This window comes from Microplitis mediator, chromosome 8 (assembly GCF_029852145.1).
Source record: "Microplitis mediator isolate UGA2020A chromosome 8, iyMicMedi2.1, whole genome shotgun sequence".
Taxonomy (NCBI): Eukaryota; Metazoa; Arthropoda; class Insecta; order Hymenoptera; family Braconidae; genus Microplitis; species Microplitis mediator.
In genome coordinates this window covers 6,155,130-6,179,370 of record NC_079976.1, presented here as the reverse complement: position 1 = coordinate 6,179,370, position 24,241 = coordinate 6,155,130, and the positions used below count along the sequence as shown (strand labels likewise).

The 24,241-nt window shown below is 30.3% G+C and overlaps 2 protein-coding genes across 3 annotated transcripts in view; one reads left to right on the top strand and one right to left on the bottom strand.

Annotated features, from left to right (window-relative positions):
* The window catches only part of LOC130672678 (diacylglycerol O-acyltransferase 1), a 97,931-nt gene that overhangs the window by 32,558 nt on the left and 41,132 nt on the right, over positions 1-24,241 (bottom strand). The window contains exon 6 of the mRNA XM_057477349.1: positions 5,679-5,828. Within this exon, the coding sequence (XP_057333332.1) occupies positions 5,679-5,828 (150 nt within the window). The remainder of the gene's footprint in view (positions 1-5,678; positions 5,829-24,241) is intronic.
* Positions 16,501-20,608, top strand: LOC130672679 (uncharacterized). Of its 2 annotated transcripts, none has more exons than XM_057477351.1 (5): positions 16,501-16,646; positions 18,720-18,892; positions 18,971-19,203; positions 19,425-19,847; positions 19,932-20,608. In XM_057477351.1, exons 2-5 carry the CDS (start codon positions 18,743-18,745, stop codon positions 20,209-20,211), a joined length of 1,086 nt encoding a protein of 361 aa, XP_057333334.1. In that variant the 5' UTR covers positions 16,501-16,646; positions 18,720-18,742; the 3' UTR covers positions 20,212-20,608. The 2 variants fall into 2 exon arrangements, with proteins under 2 accessions (XP_057333334.1, XP_057333333.1); XM_057477350.1 differs by lacking the exon at positions 16,501-16,646 and adding an exon at positions 18,105-18,258.

The window sequence follows — 24,241 nt, the reverse complement described above, 5'->3', positions numbered from 1 at the left end:
AATTTTATTTTCATTTATTACCCATATGAGGACAAACGAGGATGACGCTCTTTATGTATTTTTATGAAAACTAGTCCGTGTTGTTTTTTTTCAATAGAAATAAACTCACGTAATATGATTGTTTTTCGCTTTTTACAGTGTCCTTTAGTAGAAAAAACCATAAAAGGTCTCGGAATAGTTCTTCTAAAATAATTATTTCCATTTCTGTAAAGCGACATTTAGGTATTTTGCTCGACACGTATAAGATGTGAGAGTTTTATTTAATATGAAGTAAAACATATTCAGAAGTTGTAGCACACAAGTCGAAAGATACGTGCTTACGTTTTCATATGAGTGATGCACATAAATGTATGTACATACCTCATCAAGTATTTTACTCACTCTACTAAGTTAATGATTATTTAATAATTGTCTCATTTCAAATGCGCATTTTATGCGAACCGTTGGCTTCAAAATTTTATAAGCTGGATAATAGAGCCCGTATTTAATTTTCCGTAAGTCGTGATTGCTCGAGACAAAATGGACATTCAAGTCTTTTTCGACAATCATACGAAGGGGTAACACGGACAGGCTGCACAATATAGACCTCCTAAAATTTGTCACTAAAATTTTTGTGGTTTGAAAACGAGATTTTTAGAGACAATTCAAAAATATTTGTCCAAATAAATGATGAAAGTTATGGACTTGAGAATTAAATCTTCAATTCTAGATTTTTTCTGTTCGCGTGACTGGATAGTCAAGTAAAATAATGCGGCTATTGAATGTGTGCACGAGAGTACACAATCGCAGGTATCTCAAAATTCGCAGTACTGCGATTGTTAAATCACTAGACTAAAATGCTCAAGAAACCACAAGCTTATTCATTTAACAAAAAATTATAATAAATCCGTGTAGGAAAAATTTTGATAATAGTGAACCTCGAATTTCAGACAACACTAAATTTCGAGTTAATAATTTCTGTACCTTTAAAAAAATTTTAACTGAGTACTGTTTTGAATTTTTTAACTAAACACGAGCGACCTGCAGTCACTACGTGACTGCCCGAATATCACAACTAAATTTATAAAAAACGCAGAGAAAAAAGATTTCTTGCCGCAAAAAATTTTTATTTGCACCGAGAAATTTTATGCATTATGAAATAAATACAAAAATTGTCGTGGAGCGAGAAAATTTTTAGTCAAGAAGTAATTCTTTGTACCAAGTAATTTTTTCTAGTTCGAAATAAATTTTTGTTTTCAATTCACGATGCAAAGTATTTCTTGGGGTAAGTAAAAATTTTCTTTAGGCGAGTAACGATTTTTAGTGTCAATGAATCCTTTTTTTCTATGTACCTGAAGAACGGAACGTTTTTCACGCAAAGAAAATGAAAAATTTATGTAATTGGACTGCTGAAGGGGTAGTTAGGAGTGGCCTGCAATTTCCGGCTGACATATTAGCACGTATGCGAGACATTTCAAAAATTTAGATCCAGTAGATTTTTTACTTTTCGTTTTGTTTTTTATTTTCGTTTCACGAAAAGCGTTCCAATCTTCAGGCACATTTTTTTTTCTATGCACACTTTTCTGGCTTTGATAAGCTTTCTGAAACCAAAAGCGAGTACGAAAATCTATCATTTTGAAATAAGTTACGCGATATAAATAACACAGCTATATATTCAGTGGCATTCAGTCATATTTAGTGACAGAATGATTAAAGTATTAATTGATTTAAAGAAAGTAAATACGATCGTCTTTTTTCCCGCGTAATTTAAATGTAATTCTAATGATATAGATCAATCTATTTATTTCAATACTTGGCAATTAAAAAGAGTTTAAACTATGAAAAGGCACAAATTCAAGTCAAGACCTATCTAATGATACCAATTTCAATAACATTAACTAATTCTATAATATAGATATCGCAGGAACAAAATTTTCCTTATTCTCTTAATAATATAGATAATTCGATTCGAAAATTTTTAAAATATCGATACTGCTATTCTAATACGTCGTATCCCATAAAATTTGACATTTTCACTTTTCTTGAAAAATGGAATCATTGTAACAAAGTGCAGCTTATGTCAAAATTTTAGAGGTCAAATTGTTTATTTAGTATTTTTAAATAAATTTTCTAATATGTCGTATCCCACATTTGCATAGGTTCAATCACGCGCTTAACATTTTTAATTTTAAGTTAATTTTAAGGAAGTAACAAACGACATCAGTAAGAAGGTAATTATGCATAATTTTTTACTTTTCTTACAGCATATAATTCAAAATTATTTATTCGCTACAAATGCCTGTATTTTATGAAAAACATGAAAATAAATTTGTAGGTTATACCAATGTAAGCATATTACAAATAATTTTCTTTGCCGACCGTGAAACGTTTTTATCGTCTCCTGAAAAGTTTCCCAAATGTGGCATACGACGTCTTAGAATGGCAGTTATCGATATAGAGAACGTTGTAATAAAAGAATTTAACCAATTAAGAATTTTTTATGATTTTCCTCAGAACTATTCAAGAGCGAGGTCATCAGAAGGTTGAAAATTTTAGTTTGAATTTTAAAAAATTATCAACTCAAAGCTACACGGAAAAAAATTAATCGTGCATGCAACATGATGCAGTCATGTTGCATTCACATGATGAAATCATGTTGCATTCACATGATTTGTCATGTTGCATTCACATGATAGTCATGTTGCGGTAACATGAGAAAATCATGTTGAATTCACATGATTTGTCATGTTTCGGCTACATGATAATCATGTTGCGGTAACATGAGAAAATCATGTGGCATTCACATGATTTGTCATGTTGCATTCACATGATAATCATGTTGCGGTAACATGAGAAAAATCATGTTGCATTCACATGATTTGTCATGTTGCATTCACATGATAATCATGTTGCGGTAACATGAGATAATCATGTGAATGCAACATGATCTTCTCATGTTACTGCAACATGATTATCATGTGAATGCAACATGACAAATCATGTGAATGCAACATGACAAATCATGTGAATGCAACATGATTTTCTCATGTTACCGCAACATGATTATCATGTGAATGCAACATGACAAATCATGTGAATGCCACATGATTTTCTCATGTTACCGCAACATGACTATCATGTGAATGCAACATGACAAATCATGTGAATGCAACATGATTTCATCATGTGAATGCAACATGACTGCATCATGTTGCATTCACGATTAATTTTTTTCCGTGTATGAATTTTTTAAAATTTGGACCTTCACTATTATGGACTTCTTCGGAACGAATTTTGTTCTAGAGAAAGGATTTAATTATTTAATAATTTATTTCCATAAAGCTTAAGAAAAGCGATTAAAAAAATTTATTTAAATACTTTAGGAGTTAAAATATATATATAAATTAAGATATATCTATGTAAGCAATGAATAACTTCTTAATGTTGGCGTTTTGCCACAGATTTATCAGTAAGATAAGTTTTAAACCCATTAGATAGAAAGAGCTTGAAGATTATCCGTGTACCTATGGGGTGTGTCTTTGGCGTTCCGCAATTTAAAGGCGTCCGCACAATTGCCTGGTGAAAATTGCCGACGCTTGTTCTTACCAAGAAAGCTCGTTGTCGAAAGCTCGAGCCTCAGAGTTAATTTGCGAGATTCTTTTCTTTCTTTCCAGAGGTTTGCCTTTCCTCATTTTTTTTATTCTTATTTTTTTTCCCTTTCATTCTATGTCTTCTTTGCGTTTTATTTTTTTCTTTTTCGTTTCTCAACGGCGTCTTGTAAGATATATGAACCCATGGTAGAACTCAAGAAGGTATTCCAACGGGACACAAAGAAGGAATTACGTTGGATAAAGTCTCGTGGGCGTGATTGAAAAAAAGAAAAGTTATATAATGCTTGTTATAAAAAAAAAAAAAAATAGTTAAGACGGAAGCGGCTTTAAAAAAATCTTTTCAGTATTCGTCATTGAATAGAATTTATTAATTTTATAATTTTAAATTAATTTGTTATTTATGAGGTCTAAGTAAAAAATCATTGTGATTATTGTCAATTATTTATGATAAAATAATAAATGTCAGAATTTAAATAAACGTATTAATGCAAATTAGTAACATTAATATAATTACGCTAATAGCGTCACTGCTAATAGCAGTGACGTAATATTATTTGCCGCTAATGGACAATATGTTCATAACAGCTATCATATCAATGACACTGATAATATTAATGCATTAGTGGACATCGATCATGAATTGTGATAGACGATCCGTCTTATCACTATTTTGAGGCCTTTGTTTCAAATTCATTTTTTTTTTATCGAGTTTTCAATAAAGTAATTGACACACATTTTCTACGTTAAAGTTAAAAAATCGTAGAAAATTGATCCTGTGCACATATATACAATACTGTAATATACTATTTGAACTTGATGTAGTGAAAATGACGGTGTAAAAATTTTGTTGTGAAAATTACACCAAATATCGTGTTGAATTTAGCCGCCGCGAATTAAAAATGTTTACACCGTCAAGAAATAATCATGAAAAAATTGAAATATTTTACGGTGACCTCTATAGCCCTAATATTAAATAAGAAAATTGATGTTTTAACTTGTCGATCTACGTAGATCTTCATGAATCTTTATAGATCTCCATTGATATTATTATGAAATCATGGAAGATCTGGTGAGATCGATAGAGATCTGTTAAAGTCATTATAGATCTAAAATCCCCGAAGATTCGAGATCATTGCAGATCTTTAGAGATCTGTTACAAATTTTAGATCTACATAGATCATGAATAATTCTACTTTATTATAGCTTATAGTATAGTTTTGTCATGTGATGTTTTGAATGGGCTATTATTTACGGAGATATAAATTACTGAAAATTTATGACCAATTACCTTTTTTCACAAAACATAACTAAGCATTTCCAAATAAATAAAAAAAAATTTACTTGAAAATGTTGCCTCGATTTTCCTCAGGCACTTTTATAAAAAGTATGATAATATTAAATTCAATATTTTAATGCTTAATTAAATAATTAACAAATTTTATATTCTATGCTCTCTAAAAATGAATCAGTGAAATTCACTTCGAATTAAGGAATATTCACTGGAACCAGCTACAAGTATACCACTGGTCGAATTAGTGGTATACTTATACCTGTAGAAATAGTGACTATCCACTGATTCGCAGTGAATTTTACTAATTAATTTTTAGAGGGTACTAAATAATCCAATTAAAATTTACAATTTTTATTTTCGTTTTTATTGTCACTAAAATGTCTACCGCCGATATATGTATCTATATATACATACATATATTTATATATATGATATTTATACGTTTATAAAAATTTTAATAGATCTGTCCGTTGAATCGTGAGCATCACGCGACGATTGTTTAGGTTGATTGACTTTCTGTGAAATATATAGTATAGTAATAATTTTCAGAAACTAATTTTATACAAAATTACTCGATGACACGCAATAACGTGCAGAGATACTTTTATTACTATTCTTAATATTTTTTTTTCATTTTATTCGCACTTAAAATTTTTTTCATTCCAATCCTCTTTTTGATATTCTTTATATTTATTTTATCATCAATGTCTTACCCCCGTTTCATAAAAATCGTTTTCAAACATAACCAAAGTCATATTATAGTTATAAATCATAATTGATAAACTGCATTCACTTACGTTGTAGATTACTGTAGGACAATGATTGTCTTCTTATACGTGGAGTCGAAGGATCCTTCATGCTTAAACGGCACCACATATTTACTTGTACGTATGACCATAATTTTAAAAATAGGACTGCGTACAACATACACACGTACATGGCCCCAACTATAAATTAAAAAGAAAATATATATAAATTGGATTTTTTATAGAATCCGAATATTAATCGACTTAAATTATTCATATTCCGCTGAACTAATCCCTCAGCAAAAATACATATTACATATTTAAACCGATTACACATCACGCAGATGAAAGAGTTAATTTTGAATGAAATCATTTAATTTATAACAGAATTGTGGTTTTATTATTGATGCAAGCATTACGAGTTTTTAAATTTTATTCATAAATATAATAAATAACAAACAGCTTTTAACTACAGAACCAAAATAAAAAAAAAATATTCGATTTTTGAAGCCTCATCACTTGATACACTAAAAATGGGGAGTGAATTCGGAATGAACACGGATTTTATTTAAATCCAAATTAACTCCGTCACTCGGAATTTCGGAAAGTTAGAATAAGAACACTCAGCATACGGAGTAAATATGTACCTGAAGATCGTAACGTTCTTCGCGCAACGAAAATGGAGAAAATTGATTTAATTTGACTGTTTAAAGGTAGTCGGGGGTTCAAAAATCTTGATCCAGTAGATTTTTTAGTTTTCGTTTCATTTTGTATTTTTATTCCGCGAAAAACGTTCTGATCTTGAAGTACATAGGGGAGAGGGAGGCAGAGTGGACCTTGATACTTATTTTCACTTCATTATGCACAGTAAAAAATATTGTGAATTTGTGTCGAAAACGGTTTGTGTTAAAAATTGTAGTGTGTTAAACTAATACAAAGTTTGTGTCACTTTATTTTGTAACATTAAAAATGTGTTATACACTCTTTATTAATATATTTTGGGTGTTGCTGTGGAATTCTTTGCGCCCTCTTGTGGCGATATTTCAACATAATCTTTGTGTTAAAAAGGGGTTCCACAAAGTTTGTGTCGAAATTTCAACACAAATTTTGTGTCAACCGTTTTTAACACACAAACTGTTGATTTTACACAATATTTTTTTAACTGGGTGCTGCGTCCATTAAAATTGATAAATCGAAAATTAGGGACAAAGTGGGCCCTTCAAAAAATTTCGGATTTGATATTTTTTATTCTTTACACGTGTGATATTTGCGAATAACTATCAAACGATTGTATTTTAATGATATAAATGTCATTTTAATAGCCTGCTGCGATGTAACTTTAAAACGTAATCTCATTATCTTTAACTTTCTTAATAAATTATATTTAATGAACAGTTTTGGTGGTCTTTTTAGCCCTCATTATATAAGAAATTTCGATAAGCTTATCCGTTTGAATTTATTAGCACATAGAAAATTTTGAGAGGCCCACTCTGCCCTCATATTTTTTGAAGTTTTGAAAATTTTAAGGAGCCTTCTTTGCCCCCTCTTACCCTATTTGTAATAAAGTAACTTAAATAACAAACACAAAGAAAATTTTTTCTTTAGTCAAAATTTCGAAATAGTCACACTATTCGGACCGACCAACTTACCCATGTTTTTCTAGAGACTGTAGAGAACTACTGACAAAAAAAAATTTTTTGGTAAAAAGTGGTGTCTCATTTTGGCTCACTTTTCCCTACCACATATATAAGAGTAAACATTTACATATGTGAATATATACCACTAGAATAAATCTATGTTATTTCTCTCAATTCGTTGTCCTGAATCCTTACACCGGTGGAGAAAATACAAGAAGAATAAAGTACTAAAATGGGTATTGTATATATAACTATAGAGATTTGAGGTACATATATATATATACATACTAACATTGTCCCTCAAACTTGATTATCCCATGGGAAATTCACGAGAATACGTTCGTATTATCCAAGCCCTTCTTGTACGAGTAATTCGTCTGACTTTGTATTTACCTACATCACTTATTCTATTTACTCTACGGCACTTAATATAACTCTTCTATTGAAATTACTTAAATAATAGCATTATAAATATAACTTTCAATCTAAACTATAATTACAAATAAATCACTCGGGATTTATCATTTTAAAGGTTTTAATTTATTTATGAACTGCTTGCGTATGATGTAATCATCGAAAACGGATTGTAAATAAATAAAAAATTATAAGTCATTTTTCTTGTCATGCTTAGTTTTATTTTATTTATGAATTCAATCTTTTTGCATGACTCATAACAATGATGACAAAAAAAAAGTTGTTTGCAACGAACAAGTAAAATATATCAGATAAATTTATATATATATATATATGTATATGAATATTAATATAAATAAAATAAAACATTTATCCAATCATGTTAAAGATAAGCGCGACTCGTAAATGTCTAGACTAATTGCAGGATGTCGTGATGTAGACATCAAATGCAAACGTTGTAACAACATATTGTACATGGGTGTATATAAATTTATAATATTTTATCATAAAATTGTTATCGAAATTTTTTTCATTCTTATAGATGTGATATATATACATATATATTCTCTCTTAAATTTGAAACAGAGAAAATAGTGACTATTCACTGTTTACGAGTGAAAAGTATGTCACTAATTCAAACAGTGGTATACTTTTCACTAGCAATAAGATGTACCAGAAAATCGGAACGTTTTTCGTGGAACGAAAATAAAAAACGAAATGAAAAGTAAAAAATCTACTGGATCTAGATTTCTGAAATGTTTCACGTAGACTTTGGTACGTCAGCTGAAAATTGCAGCCACCCCCAATTACCCCTTAAGCTGTCAAATTACATAAATTTTTTCATTTTCGTTGCGCGAAAAACGCTCCGATCTTCAGGTACATGCAATAAGTGACTATTCACTGCCAAATAGAGATTGTCACGTGATTTTCACTAATTCGTTTTTAAAGAGTATATATATAGAGAGAGAGAAAAAGAGAAAAGGTGAGCAAAACAAAACTGGGTGGGGAAAATGGACTACCTCAAAAATTTGGTAAAAAATTTTTTGAAAATTTTCTTCAGGAATTTTTCAGTCGACTCAATGTATTACTGGCCGCAAAAAATACGTACACGAAAAAAAATAAATAGCACTGGTTACACGGAAAAAAGAGCAGTTGAAAAATTACAGTTTCTACAGTAAAAATCGGCTTTCCGGGCAAAAGTCTTTAAACATTAAAGCTTAAACTGTAATTTTAGAAATTTGTTATAGTAATAAAATTAATACAATTTTAAGCAGCAAATTTTACAGTTTAAATCGACAATATCGAGTTTGAAACTGTAATATTTATTTCTGTAAAATTTACTGATAAAAAATGTAATTTTTACAGTTTCAGACTCGAAGAGCTTTACTACTATACGAAACTGTAATTTTTCAACTGCTCTTTTTTCCGTGTACTGTTCTGCGCAGTAATCGACGAAAAATACAGGTAAAAATACATTTTAATATGTCTAATTCCATACTATAACAGAAGTAAATCATTGCTTAACACGTACTATTACTTTTTGGATAGTAACCAATGCTGTGTTATACAGTACATGAAACATATGACTGGTTACTGTTAAAATAGTCGTCATTCGCAGTTCAAGAGTATACATATCTCTCAGCACAGCTCATGTTACTGTATAGAATGTAAGAATTTACTATTTAGTGACAGGGATGATTTTTTTTTTACGACAACTGAAAATTCGGTTTAATTACTTCAAATTCAAGTTTAAAAAAAAAAAGATTCGCTGTACTCAGATACATGAAAATCCATCATTTCTTTTGCGGTCCGGTTTTTTTCTGCCCTTCCCCTATATAAGTCTTTTTTAAATATTCACATCCTTCTCAATCGAGGCCACAAAGAAAAATAAATTTTCTCCAATCAGTTTTTAAATTAATCTTTTATAATTAAAATAAGATTCTTCTTTTTCTACCACTGATACCAACGTTAATGGTTTCCATTAAAGAATATGCTCTCCGTTAAAGTAATTAAAATATAATTCCATAATAAAAATTTTAATTAAACAAATATTATTTGATCATTCCTCATACAATTTATAAAATATCTCGATACCCGATACCCAAAAAAAAGAATAAATTACAATTTAAAAACTATATTTAATCTTCCTATTTACTGTTCTACAAAATGAATAGTGCAATGTAATTTATAAAAATTACGACACTAAATCGTAATTTAAAATAGTAACTGTTTTCACCGTAAGAGGCGTTCTCGTGACTCATGACTTCATTTATATTATATACTGTAAAAAAAAACCGGGGTAAGTCCAGGCGGTGTAGGTGTTATAATTTTCGGTGTTAAATTTCAACACCGAAAGCGGTGTTAAAATAACACTGCCGCGGATGTAAATATTCTTTACCGGTGTTAAATAAATTTCCCGGAGTTAAAGATATTTTCTATTGTGAATATTTTTACTTACTCGATCACTACAGTTGAACAGTATGTTTATTAATTAATTGAATTATTAGTCGTTGAAATAGTCGTAAATTATTTACAATTAACTGAAAATTTAATATAATTAATTTTAAGCAACAAAATTTAGATTATTTAAGAAAATTTTCAGTTAATTGCAAATAACTTACGACTTGTGAGAAATATCGAAAATTTTCTATAAGATAAGTTATAGGAAATAAAATGCTCTACAAAAAATGTCTTATAAAATTTTCCGATTAAGTTGATGGTTGCGTCAAAAAATTTAAAAAATGTAAAAATTTATCGTCAATCTAACTTTAACTTCGAATAACTTTTGAAGAAATAAAAATATCGAAAAATCATAAGAGACCTTCTTTGTAGAGCGTAGTATTGGTCCCACCGTGAGCTACAAAATTCCTAAGCTTAAAAAATAAATTTTCCCATGTTATTTAAACGGGAAATCGAAAATTGCGATGCGGCAGTTGTTAATATTAATATTAAGAGCTCAAACTTTTATAGTATTTTTTTTTCGTCATTTCCAACAATATTTTCGATATAATGAAGTAAAAAAAAAATAGCCGATTTTTTTGATACAGCCTAATATATGTAGATATCGTTTAGTATTTCATAATGAAAAAAAAACCCGAAAAGTATCATAAAAATAAATATAGATCACTTTCAAAACTCAATTAATGTTACACGTTATATCTCTCACTACAGTACAACACTTGAAAAAAAGTAATAATAATAATGATAATAATTCTTTTAATTTGTTTTATATACATCACTCTACTGTATATAATATATCTAACATATGTATTTTATTTTTAGTGATGAACGAGTTAAAAAATCAATTACCAATAGAAGTATTTTTTGAGCTTATCGCAAAGATACTCGGATATTTCCAGAGTCATTAAACCTAATGACCATTATAAATTTAATTAATCACTGTTCTGATGATAAAATATGAAATAAAGAAATATTACAACTATTCAGGTCTTTATAAAGAAAAAAAAAAAAAAAAAAAAAAAAGATATTTGGGAGTATTTGTACTTCTTTGTGATGTCATTAAGTTTCAAAAGTAAAGTAAATATATAAAATTCATTTAAAGTCATACCACGCTTTGACGAGTTGATAATTTTAAAAGTTAAAAATAAATTAAAGTTATGTTATATACAAATTATATAGTTATTTTATTTTTTACGTTTTCTAAAAATAGTGTGATAGCCTCAAGTAATGAGTTAGATTTAAAAAATGTGACGTCAATTTATAATTATTTGAAAAAAATAGAACGAATCGCAATAAATGATTACAAATTTGACTTTAAATTAAATGACAAAGAAAATAAAAAAATATTGGATATTATTTATACCGACAAGTATAAAATATTTGATGAATTAAATTATATGTCATCGAAATTTGATGATCAGTATGATGACTCTGAATGGACAGATTTCATGTCATTGATTGGAGTCTATGGGTTCAAAATAAAGCCTGCGTATATGGTTCATTACTTTTTTAATTCTGAAAGTGAAATATCGAATTTGTTGAAGACAATCGACACATCAATGAAATTATTTAAGTCAATTGGTCAAATGAGTATGTACAGTGGAAGTGTCGGAAATTTCTGTAATTTTTCATTACCGATTCTCAATTCATTTTTTGATAATTTACGTCGTGAAAGTATTTTTAGATTGTATACTAAATTTATTGGCCGTATGGTCAGAACGGAAATGGGTTCAATAATTTCATTGCAGGTATTTATTAATTATTAATAAACTAATAATTAAAAGTCTTTATTTGAATCCGATTGGATGAAAGCTGAACTATGAATAGATATTGAAGATTTAAATGAGCATTGATTTCATTTTTTAGAGTAATAATAAAATCGATTTATGTGGCAAGCTTATGTCATTTAGCAGAGCTCTGTGGAATTATTATCATTTGATAATGATGGGACATATCAAATATTGTGCAATGATGTACTTCAAATGGGCGATGGAAGTACGATGTGAGAATCGTATGTATTATGTGATCAATGGTTGGGTATTTATTTATTTAGGGCACTCTCTAAGATCATCAATGATGCTAATAATAATAGCGGGAGTATCCGATTATGAGCAGTGACAAATAGTATCTCGTACAAGATATAGCTTGGGAACAAATAATTTAAATTTACGTAAATCTCCAGTAGTAGATCATCTACTTAAATCTACAATCGTAGATATATTTAGATCTACAAAAGTAGATCTGCTTAGATTTGCAGTAGTAGATCTTCCTAGATCTACAATAGTAGCTCTTCTTAAATCTACAATAGTAGATTTGTTTAAATTTGGAAAAGTAGATCTGCTTGGATCTACAATGGTCGATCTGCTTGGATCTACAACAGTAGATCGACTTAGATCTACAATAGTAGCTCGTCTAAGATTTACAATAGTAGATCTGTTTGGATTTGCTACAGTAGATCTACAATAGTAGCTCTTCTTAGATTTACAATAGTAGATCTGTTTAGATTTGGAAAAGTAGATCTGCACAGAAAAAAAAGTTATCTTGAGTCAAGAAAATATTTTTGAAGACAAACGTTTTCGGGAACCAAATCAAGATTTTCTTGAGCCAAGAGAATTTGTCTTGGTTAAAAACAATTCATCTTGGTCGGAGAAGGTTTCTACTTTATCTGAGAAAATTTAGGTCTCCAAAAAAGATTTCTTGAATCAAGAATATTTACCTTCAGTCAAGAATTTTTTTTTTCTGTGTGCTTATATATTTACAATAGAAGAGTTTCAATAGCAGATCTGTTTGGATCTACAATAGTAGATCTGCTTGGATCTACAATAGTAGACCTTCTTAGATTTAAAATAGTAGATCTGTTTAGATTTACAATAGTAGTCCTGTTTAGATTTACAATAGTAAATCTGTTTAGATTTACAATAGTAATTCTGTTTAGATTTGCAATAGTAGATCTTCTTAGGTTTACAATAGTAGACCTACTATAATGTAATGTATAGTAGGCCTACTATAATATAATGTAATATTATATTCCCTGATTTATAAAGAACATTTCTTGTAACACTTAAAAATTACCAAAGACGTGATTTAATAATATTATAAACTTTATTTATTTTTAAATCTCATATTAATTAATATTTAAAAATTAACATATTTAAAAAAAGTTTTATTGATTCTAAATTTGATTAGCGGTCTGTCAGACCGGGGTTACCGTTTAAAGGTTAACATTGTATTACAGAACCTATAGATTATAATATCGGATGGTTGAAAATAGCGTCTGAGCAAGCCCAAAAAATAATGAATGAAACAAGAAAAACCATTCGTAGTATAAAATACTATACTTATAATTGTGATCCAACACCTGACGATAAAAGTAAATATAGTTACACCTCTAATAAATTTAATTAAAAAACAAAAAACCTTGTATGTAACCAACACTATTTTTCAAATTATTCAAGGGTATGACAATACAGACATTGAATTAAAAAGAATGATTCAAGCAGTTATTATTAACGAGAAAGACTTAAGTACAACGCAATCTTGCAGTCATCATTGTGACCTAGAATTGATTGGTGACACCGTCAATAAAACCGAATGCCAACATTTTCGCGATTGTCAATATTTTGCACGTAATATAGAAATATGTCAAATGGTACATAAATATTCTTATTTTTTTATGGGAGTGCTTGCTAGTAGTACTGACCTTCGGGATATGGAACAATTTCCACACTTGATTAACTTAATATTAATTTGATACTCTAGGAAAAAAAGGCAAGACGATACAGGTGGTTTAGGGATGACAATGGCAACATTTATGGGCGCCAGAAAACTTGCCATGAATATATAAAATCAGTACCAAGTAAATTTAAATCTACAAATAAGGAACTTTGTGGTTACTGTCTCTGTACTTGTATAATAAAACCTAAAAAATCTCTGTACGTTACCACAGCGATGAGTTTCAGAGAGCAAGTAACAGATATTAACAATAACATGTTGAGTATTTTTTAAATATCCAAAATCGGAAAGTAAATTCGATTTAACGAGTTAATTTTTTTAGGGTAATAGTTGGGATACAATTTACAGAACAAGATTACATGATTCAAGTTCAGATAATAGAAGGCCAACTATCACCTAGTGGGATAATAAAAAAAGATCGATGGACACCATTGGAAAATTTTGATTACGATGAAACAAGTGAACAATATTACATTCGAAATACAAATGGAACACATACTCCCCTCTCAGTGGGAATTGATTACGCACATCCTGAAATTATTAATTTGGATGACTTAATAGCGCCTACAGGTTACCTAGTCACCGGGATAAGATTCAGATTTGCCGGCGATTCATTTAAGAATCCGCAATTACAGGCAGGCCCGATTCAGTTACAAATTCGTGTTACGCCTTGTGATTACCCCCGAGGGAAACTTACTGATATTCATAAGACACGTTGGATTGCTGCTCAATCTACAACTCAAAGGTCAGTTTTTTCAACCCTACATTGGTTGAACTAAGGATCGATCCCTATAAATCGCACCTTTTTTGCCCTTTATTACCAACAATAGGTGTAGTTTTTTTTAAACCGATGAATGTAACCTAGTAAGAATGAACATTTGACACCCGTGTGTTGACAGCATTTACCACTAGCTTGTAAGCAAATTGAGACATCAAAAACCTATTCTACAATAACAGACACTATATTTCAATAAAATTCTTGTAAAATTAAGTCTTCAAATGTCAATGATTGATTTGATGAGTTTCCGCACATAAATTATCCACTGAAAAATGATCTTAGTCTGCATAGATCCAAACTATTTTTGGATCTGAGTTTTACTAATAGAGTGTATTAATTTCAGGAAAGAATTAAAACTGGAAAATCCAAATAAACCTACAAGATCACAAAAAAATAATCCTGACTCATTACCAAATCAATTCATAAGATTTCGTGCTTCTGATTTGCGCAAAGATGCCGGACAATCTACAGTTCCATTTTTCGATGGTCAACTAGTGTACATCGATGATTTCTCACCGATTGGAGGAATTGGGATGTTTCATCGCGGTAATAAAGGATTTGGTGGTTATGTATCTTTTAGAATTTACGATCCTGATGTATCGAAATTTTTAAAAAATAAATATTGATATTTTATTTTGAATTACATCAAATTGTGTTAATTTATTAATTTAATACTTTCCGGGAATAAAATTTAGATCTAAAATTTGGAATGGATCTCTGATGATTCTGCAAGATCGTCAATATTTTAAGATCTACGGTGGTCTCTAAAAATCTACAATGATCTTAAATCTTTGATGATTTTATATCTATAGTGATCTCGAAATATTTCTAAGGATCTTATCAGATCTTTAAAGTTTTAACCATAACATAAATGAAGATCTATTTAGATTTGTTCAGATCTACGCAGGCCGACGAGTTACAAACATCAATTTTTGTTATGAAGGCTACAGAGGACGCTGAAGATCTCTTGAAAAAGTGAACTTTGACAACTATGAGATCTTCTTAACCTCTGTAGATCTTCTAACGTAACGTAGATATAATTTTAAAAAAAATCAGATCTCCGTAGATCTACTTTGGATCAACGTAAATCAAAATTGTTTTTTCCCGTGATTATTTTTTTTAACCGGACACTTATGCCATATAAATAAAAAAATTTATTTTTAGTGATCGTTAAAATCTTAAAATTTTTGGGAACTCCCCAACAATAAAAAATAACTCGAGTCTATTTCTCTCGACGTACTTCCCAATAATAATAAAAAATTACTTTTATTACCTCAATTTTATTTTCAACAGCTTTTTTATTTTTGAGTTTGATTAAATTATTACAATGAAAGTTGTCCATCAGAAAAGTTTATAAAACAGTTCAATACAGTCTGTAATTACGAGCTGAGCGAAAATAAAAAATTTTCCGAAATGTTTATAAATAAATTTTCGATAATTTATATGTTTCTAAAATTAAATAACTATTTAAGTTTTGCCACGGATGCTTTAGACTTGAATGATATTAAATCAATATTTAATTATTTTAACGGAATAGAACACAATGCAGTTGATAATTATTATTTGAATGTAAAATTAAACGATGAAATAAATGAAATAATCAATACAATTTATGATGATCAGAAAAAAACACTCGATGAATTAAAAAGTATAACAGAAAGTTTTCAAGATGTTAACAATGATCAGGAATGGAACCATATCATATCTTTTATTGAAAATTATGGACTTAAAGATAAATTAAAGAAGCACAATATTTATCAGTTATCAAAATTAAAAGAAAATGTGCATTGTATAAATAGAAGAATCAACCGTATGATAACAGCATTCGATAACATAAATGAGATTCGTAAAAGTAAAGTTGAACATAATTTTTGTTCAAATATATTTCCAACTGCTTTCATTTTCTTACAATCACTTTCATTTGAATCAGTTTTTGATAAATATAGAGAGTTGGTTCGAATCATTAGATTTGGAATGGATTCTATAATCAATGCTAAGGTAAAATAAGTTATACACTGTAAAAAATCCGGAGTGAATTCGGATTGAAATTAAATCCGAATTCACTCCGCATTCACTCCACTACTCGGAGTTCCGAAGTTTTAAAAAAAATCACTCCGCATGCGGAGTGACTTGGGAGTTTTTTTAGCGGAGTGATCTCGGAGTGACGTGGATTTCATTTCACTCCCAATTCACTCCGGTCCGGAGTTTTAATACTTAAATAAATTTATACTAATTTATATTAAACTGCTAAACAATAATGTGTGTGTGTGTGTGTGTGTGTGTGTGTGTGTGTGTGTGTGTGTGTGTGTGTGTGTGTGTGTGTGTGTGTGTGTGTGTGTGTGTGTGTGTGTGTGTGTGTGTGTGTGTGTGTGTGTGTGTGTGTGTGCGAGAGTGTGTTTGCGTGCATGTGTGTTTGGGTGTGTGCAGGTGTTTGTGTGCGTGTGTGCAAATTTGTGCGTGTGTGCAAATGTGTGCGTGTGTGAAAATGTGTGCGTGTGTGCGAATTTGTGCGTGTGTGCAAATGTGTGCGTGTCTGCGTGTGTACAAATGTGTGCGTGTGTGCAAATGTGGGCGTGTGTGTACAAATGTGTTCGTGTGTGTTCGAATGTGTGCGTGTGTGCAAATGTGTGCGTGCGTGTGTGTGCGAGTGCGCGTGTGTACCTAAATATGTATGTGCAAATTTTTACTTCGATTTTATTATGTGGAGTTATATTTTATTAATAATATTTTCAAAACTCCGCTCCAGAGTGAATTTCACTCCGGAGGGATTAAATTAATAAAAAATTATCTACTCCGCGAAAACTCCCCTGTGGAGTGAATTTTACTCCGAGGGGAGTGAATAATTAGATATTCATTTACTCCGCATTCACTCCGGATTTAATCCGCATTCACTCCGCGAATTTTTTACAGTGTATATACTAAGAGAATATTAAAAAATTTGAACTTACACAAAAAAAAAGAGTCTTTTCTGCGCAACAAATTTTTCTCGCTCTAATCCGTGTGTGTACTTGCCCACCCAAGCTGAAGGCCAGGGTGGCAAACACTCGAATTGCGACGTTCTACTTTTACCCCTTGGTGTCTCATATACTAATTTCTTGTCCCAAGAATAGTATATTACATACCTAGGCCAGTAAAATAAGGAACGTCTCAGGTCACATGTAATTTTTGGCCGGGATGAAGCCGATTGTTTGATTCAAATTTTGAATCGAAGAATTCAAATTATTTTTCAAATTTTATTATTAATATTCAAAATTTCTTAAAGGAGAAAATGAATAAAAAAAATTTTTGTGGCGAAAATAAATCATTTCAACACGCAATTTATAATAATTATAGACAAATAATGTTGATTCATATAAAATTGAATGCATTAATTTATTTCAATTGGATCACCAGCAAAAGATGCGAAAACAGTATTTATTTTTTTTTTTTTCTTTAAAGAACCGGAAGAATTATGACTAATTTATGCGTTATATAGATGCATTCGAGTATACATACAACTATACCGACCAAATAGTATATGAATCTAGAATAATTATAAATGAAACTGTACTAACGATGAACAGTATCAACTATCATGTTTATAATTGTAACTCAAAACTTTCAAACCCAGGTATTCTATCAATTTAATGATATCATAATGTTAATATTTTCAATTATATAATAGTATATTGTGTGACGAGGGCCGGGAGAAGACAATTTCAGACTTCGAGTGATGTCAGTCCTCGCTTACGGCTCGGGCAGCCAACTTTAGCCTCGTCTGAAATCATTTTGTTTCATTCCTTGTCACACAATATACAAATTATTCATACTGATTTCTATAAAACTTAATCACAAAGTCAGAACTCTCATTTGGGTATATAAAATTAATAATCTGCAGTTTCTATTAAACAAATGACAAGTATCAGAGTTTAAGTTGCGAATGCCTGCAGTCAGCGGGCAGAAGCATTATTTGTTTTTTTCCGAGGGGCGAAACAAGTTTGTTTCTGCCCGCTGACTGAAGGCATTCACAATTTACGCGTTTGCTAATACTTGTTCGCGGCATATATCTGAATTATAATATTAAATTTAAAGATGAAAACATTGAATTGGAACGAATGATGCAAACGATTATAATTAACGAAAGAAATTTGAGTCCAACAAATTCGTGTGATCTTGAGTCTATTAGTAATATAGCCGACCAATCAGGATGCCGACAGCTTCGGGATTGTAAATATCTTTCCGGCAGGATTAATGTTTGCGAATCGGTAATCAAGTTTTACTTAACTTTATGATATATATGATGTTATGAATAATCTAGACAAATTATGTATTTCATTGATCAGAACGATCCAGTAAGACGTTACGAGTGGTTTAGTCTAAGCAATGGAATTGTTTATGGCAATAATGATACATGTCATGGACCTATAAGCTCCATTGGTAATGATGGATCTAGTTCATCGGATAGCTATCAATGTTTTGCTTTCCATTGTACCTGTCTAATAAAACCATCACAATCCCCAAGGGTCGTTACTGCTATCAGTTTTAGAAACCAAGTATCGGACATCAGTAACAACAAGTGTGCTATTTGTTTTTTTTATTATTAGACAAAATAATACTACCGTACTTAGGAAAAGGGTAGTAACTCCACTTACTGCTTTTCTAATTAAGTTATTAAATTAACATTGGTAAGACAGAAAGGCAGCAAGTGAACTTACTGCCCTTTTCCTAAGCACGGTAGAATAATTCCATCAACACAATGGATTGGAAGATAATGTCTGAATTCGGTCGACATTTCAGGGTCGTCGTAAGCATTAAATTTGTAAAGACATTGTCAATGATTCAAATTCAAATATATGAAGGAACATTGATGCCCTTTGGAAGAATTAGTCTTGACCAATGGAAGCCATTGGAAAATATTAGTTACGATGAACGTGCAGAAAAATATTATGTTACAAATAAAGAAGGGTGGCAATTTCCCTTACTACTGGGAGCTCATTATGCACACCCAGAAATAATGAATTTTGATGACATTATTGCACCTTCAGGATCCGTGGTCACGGGAGTAAGATTTAGATTTGCTGAAGATTTATTTACTTATTCACAATTCAAGTCTCTTGCTATTCAATTGCAAATCCGTGTTACGCCTTTCGATTTCGTTGGAGGCAAACTTGTAGATATTGATGAAACACGTTGGATAGCTACCGAATCCCAAAACACGAGGTCATTATTATCTACTTTTTTATCTTCTACTGTATCTGTTAGTATCAATAATAACATCTACTGGTTGCTTTATGCTCATTTTAGATATGAACTGCCACTAGAAAATCCTGACAAGCCAACAAAATCACCAAAAAATGATCCCGATTCGGCGACAAATGAATTCATCAAATTTCGTCCTTCTGATCTCAGTAAAGATGCCGGACAAACTACAGTACCTTTTCTTGAAGGACAAAATGTTCAAATACTTACAAGACCTATAGGTGGTGTTGGTATTTTTCATCGTGGTAGTAACGGATACGGCGGATATCTTGCTTTCAAACTCTTTGACGTAAATTTGTCTAAATTTTTAGAGTCTGATCTTTGATATCTTTATCCACAAATTCCGTCTTTAAAAATCTGGACTATTATAAATAATTAACAATAAGCGAACCTACTAAACAATTTATGATGTAATGATTTTAACTTTTAATCAGATTCATTCGGGAATTTCCGATTGAATCTGATTAGAATTTTCCGATCGAATTCAATCGGAGTTTTTAATCAGAATTATGCTCCTACTCAGTTATCATAAAAAAATAATTTTAGAAAAACAATAGTGATAATTTTTGTTAACTACTTTTTTAAATTTCTAAGACTGTTTGTAACAACCCAGCAAATAGGTAAGATCGGCTTAAAAATAAAACACAAACTAATGTTTTCAACAATAGTTATTTATTTCAAACTCGATAAATAAATGTAACACAATATTCTACAAAATAATTTATCACCTTGAAAAAATAAAGTGCTTAGACAAAATCTTAATTAATTTATCAATTAAGAACATCATTATTTCTTATCTTATCCTGCTAATGATAACTGTTTATCATTGAGGAGCATTTATTTGATAAAACTAAAGTAATTCATCGTATTTGATTGACTACAAAAGTGAATGAAAAAAATCTAATTAACGCTTTTTCATTACTTATATGAAATTTTCATCGTGATTAAATTTTTTTTAAATTATTGAAACAATCCGAGTGCTGAAGTAACAAACAAACAAAAGCTATACCAGTAGAAATGAAGTTAGTACTGAATTTCACCTATGGTAGAAATGAACCAACTTGTTCTTGCTCCCAAAATAAACTATGTGACTTTATTAACACTAATTGCAAGTATTCAAGATGAATTTGTATCTAAGTACTTGTCAAGAGTATTAGTGGAAAATTTCATTGATGTGCAAGCATTCACGTTTGAATTTTCAATGCAGAATTTATGACAAATATGTTTCTATGTTCTTCTGATCTCCGGATTCTTGAATCAAAAGGGAATTTAAATTGGTTGGTTTACGTTTTTAAACCATTGAAAGGATTCATTAAATTCTTGCTCTGAATAGGGAAGTTTGTTACTGGAGACTGGTACCGTTTCATATTCAATTTATGAGCATCATAAATTCGTGTGAAAATAGAAACAGTTTAAATACTTCGGTTTATTGATTAACAAACATTTTGAAGTGGAAAGTTCAATTATCAATTTAATTGAGAGCAAGGAGCGTCTAGAGAGGACTTTACTATAAATACCGTTATTTGCGTAATCGTTTCATTACAATGATTGCTCTGGGTCGGTGGGCCATTAAACTGATCCCAGTAGCCGTTGACTCAACAACGCCGAATATTTGAATGAAAGACGCGAAGTTTGAGCGGATTGTCGGTAGTTCGCAGCACATATTTTGTTTCTAAACGAAAAAAAAGAACTATCGCTGCAACAGTTATTTTTTTTCCGTGCAGTGTACATTAACAAAGTAATAGATACAAAAAAATATTATCCTGTTCGGTGAAATCGGATGTCTGAGATCAGTTGACATCGAACCCTCAAGGACTTAGGGTTCACCTGACCCCAGTCAGAAATAGTTCGAATAATTAAGTAAATGCTTTTTAGGTCCCATCTTTACTTTATTCTTATTGATTTCATGCCGTCAGAAGCACGACAGTATACAACTTTTCATATAAATTTATAACGAAAGCAATCAAAATTTAAAAATAATCTGCAACTTTTTATTTATATATTATTCTTCTCTATATTTATGAATTAAAAGGAATTGCTACTATAATAAATTTTACACAGTATAATATACTATTGAAAAGATTGAATAATCGACGAATGGAAATACCATTCGCGTTTAGTAATTTTCATCGTTTTATTGCTTTTCAAATATTCTTCTATTTTTGTTACAAATCGACAAAAGAATTCTCACAGGAGAAAAGTTATATAATACGTAAGAATTTGCCGAGTGGTATGTATTCTAAAACCACAGACATACATTTGGTAATATATACATATATATCCACATCTATCTATACATTTTGAGGTAGATACTGTAAGCGAAATTCTTGGTTAACCGAATCCACTTTAGAACGTTGAACAATCGGTATCTCGGGGGTTTTAGTCATTCCAATAATATCGATTATGAATATTTTATTTTCTTTTGTTTGATAATATTAAAATATTAATAAATTTTATTCATAAGACTAAAAAGGTATTACATGCATTTTTCATTAGTTCTTTAATTTTATATAATTTTATTCCTATTTATTTTCCCAAGTGAAAAGAGCCATATATTCATATATTTATATAATTTTCGGCTGGAAATTATTTCATATGAATTGGCTGTCATTGAAAGTAATTAAAACTACACTGTAAAAAATCACCGGGGTAAGTTCAAGCGGTGTAGGTGTTAAAATTATCGGTGTTAAATTTACCCCCGAAAGCGGTGTGAAAATAACGCCGCCACCGGTGTAAATATTCTAGACCGGTGTTAAAATAACGCCGCCGCCGGTGTAGATATTCTTTACTGGTGTTGAAATATTTTACTTTGTGAATATTTTTACTTACTCGATCACTATACTTGTTAATAAATGATATTTTTTATTAATTTTCATAAAGAACTGACATTTTTTGTGTTTTATAATCTTTAAAGTTAATACTCCAAGCTAACGCAATTTACCCCGCTTTAACACCGGTATTTTTAACCCCAGTGTATTACTCCTCCTACACCGGTGTAATTTCATTTTTACACCGGGCGGAGTTAAAACGAGTCCATTTTTAACACCGCTCTTTTTACAGTGTATGAACTTTTAAAAAATCATTTTTGAAAAAAAGATCGGAAATTTCTAATCTACAACTGGGTGATTTGGTATGAAATTGGTTATATATATTTTTACTAGACCATTTTCCACTATGCATAACTATTGTAACTTTAGTTACAAAATAAAAACAAAAAATTGTTATGTCCCAGACAAAAATAATGTAGTTTTTTTTCAAAATAAGATCTACATTACACAGAAAAAAAAATCCCTCGACGCAGAAACAAATATTTTGCATTATAAATTGGAAACGCAATATTTCTTGCCTCAAGAAAATTTTTTCTCGCCCTAAGAAAATTTTTGTTTTCAATTTATAATTCAAAAATTTTCTCGGGGCGAGTAAAAATATTTTGCGTCAAGAAATCAATTTTTTGTGTACTTTTAGCAGATTTACGGAGATCAAAATAGATCTCACAGTTGCCATTAAAACTTTTTTTCGAGAGATCTACGAAGATTTGTGGGAATTCACGAAAATCTTCGATCCCGGCTACCTTTATATCCCCAATAAGAAAATTGATGCTTATAACTTGTTGATCTATGTAGATCTACAGAAGTAGATCCTTATAGATCTAAACTATTTTTCCCCGGGATATTAAATAGGTTAATTTTCAGCTTTATATTTTCAATGTTCGAATAAAAATAATGATAAGAAAATAATGTAAATAATTAAATAAAATTGTAAGAAAAAATAACAGTGTGGTTTTTGGCAAGATGGTAGTTGTATACGCACAGTAACTCACAACAGTGATTACATTTCCTTGCCAGTTGGATACTGTGCCAGAAAGTGCTAGCAAACGATTTTCTTGCGAGAAACTGGTATGGTATAGTATAGCAAATAGCACAGTAGTAAAGCTCCTCGCTCGCCAGGAGTTTTACTCGTGACGTAAGTAGCGAATTACGCCTACAATGTAAATCATGTCGGCGATATATTTATGAAATGTTGAAACAAAAAACTAACAAACAAACTGTTAGTTCTTTTACGACTTTTCTTATTGTGATTTCCTATACTAAGTACTTTCATGTTTTATATCTTAAGATAAAATAAATTATTGGTGACATTAATTACTAATTTCCGAATTTGTACATTGAAACAAAGAATAAACATATTTATATTTATTTATTTATTTATTAACTTATTTTCTTTCTAGTTTAAGAAAAACGAGTTTTTAAAAATGAGAAGGAATCGATAAGTTAAATGTAATATTCATGAGTAGCAAGTGTAAAATGTTGTGGAATTGCTTGAGGAAAACTTTTCCGTAACTCTATGAAGCGACG